At 35.6% G+C, this 14,773-nt stretch overlaps 1 protein-coding gene across 3 annotated transcripts in view; it reads right to left on the reverse strand.

Annotated features, from left to right (window-relative positions):
* PTPRO (protein tyrosine phosphatase receptor type O) overlaps positions 1-14,773 on the reverse strand; it is a 239,816-nt gene that overhangs the window by 96,726 nt on the left and 128,317 nt on the right. For all 3 annotated transcript variants that reach the window (XM_077870947.1, XM_077870946.1, XM_077870948.1), the window contains exon 2: positions 11,371-11,644. In XM_077870947.1, coding sequence (XP_077727073.1) covers positions 11,371-11,644 — 274 coding nt within the window. The remainder of the gene's footprint in view (positions 1-11,370; positions 11,645-14,773) is intronic.

Genomic DNA, 14,773 nt, shown 5'->3' on the forward strand with positions numbered 1-14,773 from the left:
CACCCAGGAGCCCTCTTATTTTCATAGTCAATTCTTGAAATATTGTGCCCATTATTCCTTCCATTCTCTTTTCCTTTAAAAAAAAAAAAGATTAAAGACTTTATTTATTTGAAAGAGAGAAGAAGTGAGATAGAGATAGAAATAGTGATAGAGAAAGAGAGAGAGAGAGTGAAAGGGAGTGGGGGGAGGGGCAGAGAGAGAAGCAGACTCCACACTGAGTAGGGAGCTCAATATGGAGCTCTGATCCCAGGACTCTGGATCATGGCAGACGCTTAACCATCTGAGTCACTCCGTTCTTTTTTTCTGGAACCCTTAACCTCCTTAGTTAAAGCCTCTCCCACCTGCATATTTGAGAATTGTGCTAAACTATGAGGCAATCACAAAGTATTACCTTTCAATTTACTATTTAACTGTTATCAGTACAGAATTTATCCCATGAATTGAAGTTTTTTGATTGAATATGAATTTGATTAAGTGAATTTTGCCTAATCTAATCCATTAAATATTTTTTTAATTTTTAATAATAAATTTATTTTTTATTGGTGTTCAATTTGCCAACATAGAGAATAACACCCAGTGCTCATCCCGTCAAGTGCTCCCCTCAGTGCCCGTCACCCATTCACCCCCACCCCCCCGCCCTAATCCATTAAATATTAAATTAAATGACTGTATTTTGCATTTCTAACAGATTTTAATCTATGTTTATTTGATGCATTTTTGTTTAATTTCTGCCAATCTTTCTTCATTATGTTTCAATCCTTTTAAATGGATGGAATTCTTATATTTATCTTTTTGAACATCATAACATACTGTAAATTTTTTTCAAATTGCTACACAAAACATAATCTGCAATGTCATAGTTGTTGTTTAGATGTCTATTTTTTAAAAATAGATTTCTTCTTGTGTTTTGATATACAGGCCCTATGCTAATTTTAGGATTTTTTATTGCCCTGTTTCTTGCTAATTATTCTTGTTGTTGAGACAATTTAGCTATTGCTTCCATTCAGCACACTGCAGCTCCCAGTTTAGAACCAGGACATTTAATATTATTCTGAGGTTCTTGGTATTGTGGACAATATATCCAGCTATCACAAATTCATTCCTTGAGCCAGAGGGTAACTAAATTTGGTCCTTGGTAGTAAGACTGAATGCATGTTTCCTGCATCCCAAGGCCTCATTCTATAATGTTATCACAAGCAGAAAGAATCTCTGCTGTAAGTAGGAGGGCTGGCTCTATGCATTACCTGGTATGGGGCATTTCAATCCTTCTCTGTTGGGGTACAAGATCAAGGCTGTGTTCATCCAGATGCAGAGAACAGAGGCCCCAGAACTTCAGCCTATCTCCCCACTTGGAGTTTCTGTTTTGTTTCTGATTCATACAGACAACTACCTTATTTTTGAGCCTACCAATATACTTCTGGTTTTCTATTTGCTTTGTGATAAGAGCAGAGTGTGTCAGAAGCAGATATTTACTGTATTATGTTTGCAATAAATGCTAATGTTAAATTTCCATTTTTTAATTTTAATTAAAAAGCTTTAAATGATGTTTAATATGATCATCTTTTTTTCTGATAGCAGGAGTAGAAAAAAGGGACCGATCTCAAGTCCCAGGCCAGAGCTCCTAACATAAATTTAAATGGTCATTTGGAACCCAACCTCAGCTCTATCCATTCGGGCCACTGAGGTGAGCTGGCACCTCCGGTGGTCCAAGAGTCATGGTTACTATCACACTCATGAATTTAGTTCAAGTCTTCACCACTTCCTGGAATATGTCAACAGCTTTCTAAGTTATTTTTCTTGCCTCCAATCTGATCTTAATTTTTTCTACTTGTTTTTGCTCAAAACTTCTAAGCCTACAGTCTACCTGATGCTCTGTGTCAGTGTGTCTCCCTTAAATCTGCCCTTAAATCCCTTAAATCTCCCTTAAATCTGCCACTGACTTTGCCCTGTTTTGACTCTCCCTTGCTTCCAATCCTTTGAGTAATTTTCTGTTTTATAGCATTGGCATTGTTTATATTTATCAATCTTTTTTTTTTTTAGATTTTTTTTTTAATTTTTATTTATTTATGATAGTCACAGAGAGAGAGAGAGAGAGGCAGAGACATAGGCAGAGGGAGAAGCAGGCTCCATGCACCGGGAGCCCGATGTGGGATTCGATCCCGGGTCTCCAGGATCGCGCCCTGGGCCAAAGGCAGGCGCCAAACCGCTGCGCCACCCAGGGATCCCTATATTTATCAATCTTATATTAAGTGCTACACATTTTGTTAAGGAGTTTATTTTAATATATTTTACATTAGAAAATACTACTCTATTTTCAATACCCTCTACCAAATCAGCAAACGCACAGCCCCCAAGACAAAGCTGGCCTGCCACTGGTTTTTGTATGACTTGTGAGTTAAGAATGGCCTTTACATTGTTAAATGGTTGACAAAAATTAACCAAAGAATATTTCATGATATATCAGAATAATATGAAATTCAAATTTTAGTATCTTTAAATAAAGTTTAATTAGAACACAGCCATGCTTGTTCGCTTGTGTATCACCTATGGCTGCTTTTGTGATGCAGCACTAGAGTTGAATATTTGCAACAGAATGTAAAGCCCACAGAACCTAAGATACCTATTACCTAAGTCTTTATAGTAAAAGCTTGCTAACCCCTGAGATAGACTGAACATTTAAAAACTAAGGTTTAAAGAAAGTAATAACCTGCCTAATGCATCACATATGGTTTCTAGATTTCTTTATTGGCTCTAAAGTTCATACTTTGGACCACTACTCAAAATAGCTGCCCATTCCAACGCAGAATTGAGGATCCTATGACTTACAGTTCTAAGAAGGAGCTTTCTTATTATGTCCTTTCTTTGTATCTGTCACCATTCCTCATCACTTATAAAGTCTAAACTCTTTTATAAGGTAGTCAAGGTTCCTCCCAATTTTTATAACTACTTTTCTTATTATTTTCTAGAACCATGGAAGCTTGGCATCTTAACTCCTTGCAATTCACAAGAGGGTCATGCTATGCAAAACTCCATTCTTTGCAAATATGATTCACTTTGGCTCTGTTTTAACACTTTCATTCTTTATTCTTTTAGCAAATTTTCACTACATTCTCAATGATTGTTTTTCTGAGGTGCCTTCCCAATATTCTCTAGGAAGGCTGAGCAATCTCTCTCACATAATTCTCCTCTACCATTTATCATGTTTTTTAATGGTTTGTTCGCCTTTTACATTAGTTTACCATCTTTCAGTGTGGGTATGAAGGACATGACATATAGAATGTATACAATAAGTAAAATAAAAATTTGTGCATTATTTTTATTTATAACACATGAATTTATATTTGTATAATGTATGATTACAGGCTTATATTTGTACAATATATTATAGAATACATAACACTATATTTGTAGGGTTTCTCTAACATGTTCTGCAATGTTTACAACTACTATCTCTCAGATTTTACTAATACATGAGACAGCAATATGTAAATAACATTTCTCCTATTTTTAAGCAATTGTTTTCATGTGTTTATTTATTAAGAAAGGACTTCTCTCTAAAGTTCAGGCAATATGCTGACAGTTCTTAATCAATTAAATATTAATCAGATGTCACACCCTAAGTGTTGTGAAACTCCTTTGAATTGGCCAAATGACTTATTTGTGCTGAATTTATTTTTTGCCATATTTCTCAGCCTTCTCTAAGAGCATCAGACTCAGAACAAGTATAAACTATCAAAGGACTGCCTCAGGGCCAATTGCTTTGTCACTGCTTATTTCATCAAGACAAGCATCTAACACACAATAAATGCCTGCAACAAATGTACCCTTTTATTCTCAAGAGCAATGTGTCATCTCCTTGAGCAGATACTATGAATGTTTCTTAAACTTTAAAAAAAGCTTCCCCTTATAAAAATAAAGATGATAAAAATACATCATTAACTGACAAATAGTGGTAATTTTAGAGCTCAAAACTAATCTTAGTCATTATGTAGTTTTTAAAATTCCCTCTTTCTTAAAGGAGGGCACTGAAACCAAATGTCATCTAATATCACCTCATGCTTAATGTCACAGAAATACTTGTGCCTTAATTCCCAATTCTTATATTCTGAACCTATTATCCCTTTTAAAATCTTGGATATTATAGTTGAGTTTTTAAAATGAGACAGAATATGAAAGACAAGAAACCATCATTAATTAATTTTTGCTCTTTAGCATTCAATGCAAATTTCCTTTTCCACTTAGGATGTAGAAAGTTACAGGTCAATGTCACTCTCTCAACTCTCAACAAGAAGAAAAAGCCAAATAATCTATGAGAAAATTTTTTTGAGTCTATCAGAGATATGAGATTACAAAGCAACCAAATGAACTAAATACCTAAGAGTGACAAGCTCCCTGCAAGCAGAAGGGACATTAACTGCTTCACCTTTAGCAGAACATGACAGGAAGAGAGGGGCTCCATTAAAGTAGGAAAGAAGATAAATTTTAATGAATTCTTAAAGGCTGGGTATGTTTTCAATGATAGTTTAGAACTGTTCTGTCCAATAAAATAATTATTAGCCACCTGTGGCTATTTTAATTAAACTTAGAATAAATCAATACTAAATAAAATTAAACATAGTGGCTACTGTACTGGACAATGCAGATATAGAACATTTCCAGCATCCAAACATTCTAGGACAGCACTAGTTTAGAATGATTCAGAGTTTCAGACACAAGTGGAATCCACACTTTATTTCTAGCTCTTATTGTGGGCTTTAATCAGGTACTCAAGTGAATACTGAGGGTAAGAGACAATAATTTGCACCACTGATAGATCAGGTTGAAACCTTATTCAATTCTGTGCATCTTCCTTGAATGCAAAACAGAAGCCTTAAGGCATTGGGGAGGGGCAGAAACATCTTTCCCTCCAACTTTTCAGGAAAATATAACTCCTTCTGAGGGATGGGTAGAAGTGAAAGAGTTTGGTCCTAGGAGAGGGGCAGAAACTCTATTGGACCTATGAGTATGCACTCATACAAAGTAGATTTCTACTACTGGGGAAAAGGCAGGAAACTCCAACCCAAAACCTTCCACAGATTTGAGGTAGACTGGCTGTCAGTGTATAGTGAAGGGTAGGAATGCTGAGAATTCCCCACTTAGGATCACAAGGTCTGCCCAGGCCTGAAGCTGAACCAGGAGAACCAAGAACCTCACCTATCTTCACCAAAAGCTTAGCACTAGTAAAAAGCAAAAGAAATCCATTGTGAGGGAGGGGGCAAAATCATGGGGACTTTCTGTGATGCAGGCATTCAGGACTTGCTGATACTGAGGGTAGAATTGGAACACTGAGAATATACTCCACCATTGCTGGCAGGCAATATTAGAAAAATGTGAAACCTGTGTGAACTGAATGTGACTAATACCCTAAACCCTACTTGACTCAACCTCCCACGCTAACAGCCTAGCAATATGGTAAATTTAATTGAAATCCAACAGTATAAATAATTACATTAAGTATAAATGGCTCAAAAGTAGCACTGTCAACATTGATATCCACTAGCCATATATGCTTTTGAGCATTTAAAATGAGGCTAGTGTGAAGCACCTGGGTGGCTCAGTTGGTTAAGCATCTGCCTTCAGTTCAGATCATGATCCCAGAGTTCTGGGATCAAGTCCTGCATCAGATCAGGCTCCCTGCTCAGTGAGGAGCCTGCTTCTCCCCCTCCCTTTGTCCCTCCCCCTATTGTGCGCTCTCTCTCTCTCTCTCTCACAGTCAAATAAATAAAACCTTTCAATAAATAAATTAATCAATTAATTTAAAAAATGAGGAATTTGCAACTTCTTTTAATTTTAATAAATTTAGGCATAAAGGTTATAAATGTGTAAACTTTTTTTTGAAGATTATTTATTTATTTATTTATTTATTCATGAAAAACACAGAGAGACAAGCAGAGACATAGGAGGAGGGAGAAGCAGACTCTCTGCGGGGAGCCTGATGCTGGACTTGATCCCAGAACCCCAGGATCATGCCCTGAGCTGAAGGCAGATGCTCAACCACTGAGCCATCCAGGTGCCCCAATGTGTAAACTATTATATTAATTATATATTGAATTAGTAATATTTCAAGTGGAATGGATTAAATAAGCTGTTACTAAAATTAATTTCACATTTTCAGAAACTTTTTAAATGTGTTTACCCCCAAACATAATATGCATATATGGTTAACATTCTATTTTTGTTAGATAGTGCTGGTCTGAACACTCTGATTGAGAAACAGATTTTTTAAAAAATAAAAGACAGAGATTTTCAGATTAGAAAGAAAAGCAAAGTCCTGCTCTATACCGAATACAAGAAACCCATTAATGCATAAAGACAAACAGTTGAAAATAAAAGGATAAAACAAGTATACCATGAAAAGACTTAGGAAGAAAATGAAAATATCTATACTAATAGCAGACAAAATAGATGTCAACACAAAACATATTTCTTGGGATAAAGAGGGCCATTGCATATAGATAAAAAGGTCACATCTTGCTAAAGCTGGTGCATGTGCATTGGCCCTGTGTTGCCCCACTGCCTCCCTAAAGCCAGTGAGCTCAGACAGTCCATACAGGGGATGTTCTTTAATCACCTGGCTCTGGTGGCCAAGACACTTGTGTTCCTGGGTCCTACAGAACTATAACAATTGAAGAAACAGTTATTGGCAGGTTAATAACCTCAGAGCACTGCACAGTACTGTACTGTACAGACAGTACACTGCAATACAACAGCAGACACAGGCCTATATACTTGTCTCAGCCTGAGAGGCAGGCTTCAGGTTTGTCACACATCTAGAGGTTGTGGAGGTGCTCCTAAAGAACTTAGGTCAGGTAACACTGCTTTTTCAACCTCCTTCATTCATGCTACCACTTGCTAGTCCAGAAAGGAGCTTATACAGTTGTTTGGAGCCCTGATTTGGGCAACTGTTGTCCAGGGAACACTTCCAGATCACCTGGTCTGGAGGACAGCAGGGTTAACAACTGTAGTCCCACAGGACAGTACATACTTTCATACTTTAAAAGCTACTGCCAGAGGGCATGGCTTTCAATCAGCCTTAAATGAGGTGCTGAGTGAAATCCCTCCCTCTGGAACACTGACAGATCTTAGTATACCCTCACCAACTGAGACTTATCAAGAATAAATCAGGCTGCCTAGACAATCACAAAGATTCAAGAGACAACCAAGGGCCAGGGCAAAGTTGAACAATAATGTTCATACCCTACACAAGGCCACTCCTTCCAACCTGGGAGAAGTAGCTATTTCACTTAATACATAGAAACAAATACAGAGTCAAGCAAAATGAGAAATCAGAAGAATAAGTTACAAACAAAAGAACAAGATAAAATAATAAAAAAAACCCTTAACGAATGATGAGTAATTTACCTGATAAAAAGTTCAAAGTAACCATCATAAAGTTGTCACTGAACTCAATGAATGAACATACTGAAAATTTCAATGAAGAAATTATCAAATAGAAGTCACAGAGTTGAAAGAGACAAAAACTGAACTGAAAAATACACTACAAGGATTCAACAGAGACTAATAAAATGGAAGAAAGGATCTGTAGAAACATAGCAGTGGAACTCATTCAAACAGAGCAATTAAAAAAAATTTTAAAAATGAAGGCAGCTTAAGGAACATATAAGACAGCCTCAAGTGGAATAACAGTTGCATTCTAGGTGTTCCAGAAAAAAGAAAGAGGCAGAAAACTCTTGAGAAGAAATAATGGTTGAAAGCTTTTTTAACCTAAAAAAAAACAGACATTTGGATCCAGAAAGCCCAGAAAATTAAATAAGATTAACCCAAAGACATCCACTCAAGACACATTATAATTATAATTAAAATGTCAAAAGTTAAAGAGAAAGAGAGAATCTTTAAAGGGGCAAGAGAAGTTACATACAAATAAGAATATTAACCTCATAAGAATATTAACATATGTTTCAGCAAAAAGCTTACAGACCAGAAGGAGTGGTAAATATATTCAAGATGCTGAAAGGAAAAACTTACAACCAAGAGTACTCTATCTGGGAAGGTTATCATTCAGATTTGAAAGAGAAAAAACATTTCCAGACAAGCAAAACTAAAGGAATTCATCCCTACTAAATTGGCCTTACAAGAAATGCTAAAAGAGCTTCTCTAAGCTGAGAAAAAAGGACACTAATTAGTGATATATATATATATATATATATATATAATATTACTAATTATTATACTATTATTATAGTATTATTATTATACTATAGTATAGTATAGTATAGTATTATACTAGTATTATTATACTATTATTATTATTATACTATTACTATTATAATATATATAATATATATATAATATTACTAATTATTATTATCAGAGGATCTGACTAGACCTTTTTCCAAAGAAGACATACAGATGGCCAAAAAGCACATAAATAGATGCTCAACATCACTAAGCATCAGGGAAATGCAAATCAAAACCACCATGGGATATCACCTCACACTTGTTAGAATAGTTATTATCAAAAAGGCAAGAAGTAACAAGTGTTAGTAAGAATGTGGAGAAAAGCAACTCTTGAGAACTGTTAGTAGGAATATTAACTAGCATAGCCACAGTGAAAAACAGTATGGAGATTTCTAAAAAAATAAAAAATGGAACTACCATATGATCTAGCAATTCCACTTCTGGTATTTATCCAAAGGGAAAAACCCCCACCAATTTGAAAAGATATATATAAGATAGATGTATATAATTTGAAAAGATGTACCTCCATGTTCATTGAACCATTATTTACAATAGCCAAGATATGTAAACAATCTAAGCACCTACCAATGGATGAATGGATAAAGAAGATGTGATGTATATATATGCAATGGAATACTACTCAACCATAAAAAAGAATAAAATCTTGCCATTTGCAACAACTTGATGGAACTTAAGGATATTTTGCTAAGTGAAATAAGTTAGAGATAGATACTGCATGATTTCACTTATATATGGAAACTAAAAAGCAAAGAAAACAAAGCAAAACTCATAGTTACAGAGAACAGAATGGCAGTTTCCAGAGGAGAGAAGGGTCATGGAGTGGGCAAAATGGGTGAAGGGGGTCAAGAGGTACAAACGTCCAGTTATAAAATAAATAAGTCATGGGGATGTAATGTACAGTATAATGACTATAGTCAATAGTATTGTATTGCATATTTGAAAGTTGTCAAGAGAATAAATTTTAAGTGTTCTCATTGCAAGAAAAAGAATGAGACTGAATAGTGACAATGGTAACTTGACTATTGTGGTGATCATCTTGCAGTATATACAAATATCAAATCATTGTGTTGTATATTTGAAACTTATATGTCAATTACACCTCAATAAAAAAGAAGACATATTAATCTTAAAAGTTTAAAGATCTAAAGCTTTAAGCTTCATGTAAAGTTCAAAATATGTAAAGCATAGACTAAGTATAAGGAGAAATAAACAAATCTATAGATATTGTTGGAGACTTTCACATACCACTATCTGTCACTATTAGAACAAGTAGACAGAAAATTAGTAAGGGTAGAGAAGACTTAACAACCAACTTGACCTAATTGACATTTATCAAAACCTCACCCAACAAGTGCCCACAGAATACACACCAAGACAGACCATATTTGGGGCCATACAATAAATCACAACAATTTTAAAGTAATCTCTGAAAAACTGCAAAATTTTGGATACTCAACAACACACCTCCCAGACCATATGTCGAAAAAGAAATCACAAAAGAAAAATAAAAACATTGCATTTTGAATGCAACTCATTGCTCACACTAAAATATCTCTTATACAGTACCTACTTATCATTTACTTATCATTTACTTACTTACCAAATGTCTTTATGAACCATTAGCTAAAGGGCTGACTGCTAGAGCTTTTCTGTTCTGAAGTGGCTGAGTGCATGCTAATGAATGTTAGTTCAGCAATAGTAACTATACTTTTATTTTGCTTTGTGCCTTAGTCTTTTTTTGCCCAGCTCTTTATCCTGTTACTTGCTCAACTGAATTGAATTAATATTTATTGATCGCTTATTAACTGTAAAGTTCATGCTAGGTACTTACGAGATTATGAAGATGAGTTAAGGCAGATTTTCTAATTTAAAGGAATTATATTACAGCCATCAAACACCTAGATCTGCTACCTTGGACCTATTAACTCCCAATTCACCTTTCTCTGCAACTTGTTTAAAACAGTGTTTTAGAACAGGCAGGTTCTTCCTTTAATTCTACTAGGTCCTAGATTTGTTCATTATATCTGTAAACCTTGAAGGTCTTGGGTTTGTCATTCCATTCCTAATTTTTAGGATTTGATACTGATTCTGGGACTCTGCCAAAGGAAACTTTAATTAATTTTTGACAGACATACTAAAAACATGTCTTCCAGCTTGATTCTCAGTTCTTGCTTCTGATGTTTCTCTTTCCTTTTATCCCAAGAGAACAATATCACTGTCTTTTTCCTTAATTGTGGTGAAAATGATTGCATATAACTGGTATTTAGAAAATCGCAGCCACTGGCAAATTTACACTGAAGAACAATAAACAAAAAGAACTTCACTGAGCCATTAAATTGCTTCAGTGGTAAACTCTACCATCTTATAGATAATAGTTTTTCTTCTAACACATACTTCAACATATGCGGTAGAGTTGCATATCTTACTTTGAGATTAGGTATTAAAGTCCCAGAGAGAAAAGTGAAAATCACCTATAGTTAAAATTACTCCTAAAAATTCCTAATATCAGCATCAATACTTTAAGATATCAACTACTGAAGGTTAAAATGCCAATGATTTGTTTTTTTCTTGGTATTTTTTCTTGGGCAGCGGAAGCCATGGTTATTTGGCAGGTGAGGTCAAGAATAGAAACTGATAACTAATATCTTTTATTTTCTCTTAGCTAAAAATGCACAATTAATTTTGAGCAGGCTAAATTTGAATAAATTCACTGTCTCAAAACCCAAATTGCTTAATAAGAGATTATGGGCTATGGAAAAAAATAGCTTAGTTATGATAATACTATTAAGTTATATAGCAAAAAAACTACATGGTCCAATCATGAATCTAAAATTAATATTCAGTAGGAAAATATACTACCTCACTGAGGTTTACTTTTTTTTTTTTATTTTTTTGGTTTAAAACAGATTTTTCCTTTAACTACAGATAACTGTTAAACATTATCAAATGCTGGCAAGACACTGTGTTCTCAACATAAAGCAGAATTTTGAATTTATGTCAATCGACTTTAAGGTGACTGATTTTGCCATTCTGGGCTGACTTTCAGTGAGAGACCCATGAGAACATACCGAAAAAAGAGACACAGAGGACAATATTACAAACGATTCTTACTTGTTAACACAGTGATTGATCTGGATGGCTTGGTAACCACATTTCCATTTACCACTACCAGAGTGATTATGTAATAAAGGCCATGATAATTAGCCTTAAAGGTAACAGGAGGAGGCAAAGTGCTGTTGAATTCCTCAAATTCGAAGAAGTAATTTTTTGATTCCCCAGTTATCTTCACAACATACACAGATGATGGGCTCATGACATCTGAAGCTTCTAAAGAGACAACGATGCTATTATCGTCTTGAACAGTTACATGGAATGTTGTGGCATTCTGTTTAAGAAAAGAGAAAAAAAAAGGAAATGAGGGTCAAACTGAGATAATTAGCAATAAAATTATGCTAAGCTAATTTTTCCAAAACTAATGTTTGTGATAAGCATCACATGGGTATTTTAGTGTTCAAGGAAAAGCAGAAAGAGAAAGATCAACCCCCTTATGACCTTATGATCTTCTCAAGCTATTACTTTTGGTTCTTCTCCATTGAAAAGCTGCCACCAGGTTCATGGATTGTGTCATGTAACCAACACAAAATAAGCACTGTGGAAATGAGTAAAGAATGAATGAATGAAAATCATTTTGGCTCTTAACTTCCAGAGAAGTCTTGGTTTCAGCTATGCTGGAGAAACTATATGGATGGAACACTCTATTTTACTTTGGAAGGAGTAATGCGGTGGGAGTCCTAGGAGAATTCTAGAAGAATGTCAAGGCAGTTATTTCCTCTCTCACTTTTCACCTGTTAGTTCTGGAAAAAAAAAAAAAAAAGTCAGGACTGAGAATCCTGAGATACTCATTTTCGTTAAAGGTTAGCCAATCCTTAATAAGAGAGGCTAACATGCTCTTTGAAGAGGGAACCAGACTGAGGATCACTGCCATCTTTGGAAAAGGCAGCGGCTAGAGGAATGAAAACTCCTCTAAGTGTCTAGATAAATGTTTATAGATGGTATCTGAAAAATCATTGTGTGGTTTAAATATTCCTTTCTGACTCTTCCCCATACTGTACAAGCAGAATAGTCCTTCTGCTCTCTTGTTTCACACAAGACTCATATATTTTGTATCATTGCTGCTTTGTTTTTAATTCATTTTCTGGGTATGCAGGGTTCAGGGAAATTATTTCACTGCTCTGAGCCTCAGATTTCTCTTCTGTGAAAGTGGGACAGAACAATGGCTAAAACTTGTTTAGTACTTGCCAGGATCCAGATACAAAGCTAGGTAGCCTATGAATACAGTCATCTCATTTAATATTCAAAATGACCTGATAGGTTATGTTTTTTTTTCAAAGTCAGTTTGTAGTTAAGAAAACTGAGGCTCAAAAGGATTGAGTCACTCACCCGAGATCACGCATCTAGTTTGCATTCTTAACCATTGAACTTACAGGAGTCCCCAAACTGAGATCCATTATTCCACGTCTGTTTGTCTTTCCCTCTTGACTTGTTTTCCTTACACTGAGTCTGACACACAGAATACAACTGGTAAGTCTCTGTTAAGTAAATGAAAGAATTGCTGATGTGGACATTTGCCTCTTAGAATTAACCTAATGATAGCTCACATGTTGTCAGTAGCCAAATACAGTACATATTAGTATCCTAAAGGAGGCTAACATGTTCCTAAAAATGTACTGATTTTTTTCTTATTGTTTTAGAAATCTAGTTTTTACAGGTCCTAGTATTTGTAGAATATCTGGCCATTAACAGAAATTTAATTCTGTTAACATTTAGTAGACTTAATTGTGTTCATGATATTCTAACCATACTAGACCCTAAGTTCTTTAGGAGGAGGGACTGTATCTTATTTCTAGCTGCATCTCTAGCTCCAGGACCACTTCTGGCATATGTAAGGTGCTCTGTGATCTGGATAGTCCTGAGCAGATCTCTATAATACAGATCAGTCTGTAAGAATTGACTTTTAAAATATCCTTCTATCCACATTATATCTCATCGTCGGACACATGGGGGTAGGTTTCTAAAACTGTGTACTTTTGGAAAACAAAACAAACATACAAAAAATGTGACCCACTCATATTGCCAGGGATCCAGGTGGAATCGTAAGGCTAAACCAAGCCTCCTATATCCAATAACATCAACTCTGGCTTGTATTCATTATTGGTTACAGAAACTGATTCACTATCTTAGAAAACAGTAAGTTTACAAACATTAGGTTCAGAATTAATTAAGAACGTTTTGCTCTATGTTTTAGTAGCAAACAACAAAATTTTGTGATAATGAAAAGTGGGATACATAGACTCAATTTTCCAAAGTGTTTAAGAAATATATATCTAATGGGTCATGATGCTTCTTAGACAGCGCAGTCTTCCAGGGAGAGGGACTAATCTTCCAAAATCTAACGACAGCTTTGGGGATGATTGTATCAGCCATGAAAATAAGCATTGGCCCATGTGCTCCCCAGTCGCCAAAAATAAATCAGGGTAGGCTAATCAGATTCAGTCAGTGGGACTAATGAGAATAAGGCAGCAGGCCAAGTGAGTCTAGGCAGTGAGCCTAAAGAAATGTCATCATGCTATTTCTTTTCTGTCCTCTGTGCTTCAGCTTTTCCTGGAATCTACAGTCAGGAGAAGATTCTGAATGTATGCTGCAGGTATGTAATCCCTGCTGAGATGTACAGCAAGTAGGAAGAGTTAAAAGTTAGAGAAATGGATAAACTTTGGCAAGGTCAGCCTTGATTTATTTGGTGGATAGAGAAATATTTAAGACTTTTTTTTTGAATCTGGGTAATAGTATTGCTTGACTGTGCGATGAAAATATTTTTACTGAAATTTCCTTTGCATACTAAAATTTAATATAAAAATTTCTCCGCTTCAACACCCTCATTTCACACTTGAAAGAGCAGCGGTGCAAATGTCACACAAGCTAATTGATGTCAGAACAAGGTCTAGGATCCACAGATCCTTATGTCTCCTGGTATTTCTCTTTCCTGAACTAGAGGTAAGCTGCTTAAGGCAGCAAAGGGGGCATGGGTGCTTGGCTTTAGCAAGGAACAGGGAGCCCGGGAGCCTACCCTATGGCCAGTCCTATGGGATAGAAGCTACTGGACGAAGACAGAGTGGGCAGCACTAAAGAGGAGAAAAATGCAGGATGAGTCCCTGGAATGTGGGACAAAGAGAGAAATGGCCTCAGATCTGTTCCAGTCTGACATCGTAGGCAGTCTTCCAGCATCTCTGACAAACACAGCAACTGTTATCTATTGATCCCCTAATCTAGACCAGGCTTTGCACTTGGCATTTTAAATGTTTTTTCTTTTTTCCTTACAACAATTTTTAAAAATAGGTGTCTTTCTCCCCAGTTTACTTAGAGAGTTTAAATAATCTGCTTAAGAGCACAGCAACAGACTTGGAATCAGAGGGCCTGAGCTTCTATTCCTTTGCTGCAGCCTATTATCTGACAATGT

Source organism: Canis aureus, chromosome 25 (genome assembly GCF_053574225.1).
Source record: "Canis aureus isolate CA01 chromosome 25, VMU_Caureus_v.1.0, whole genome shotgun sequence".
Classification (NCBI taxonomy): Eukaryota; Metazoa; Chordata; class Mammalia; order Carnivora; family Canidae; genus Canis; species Canis aureus.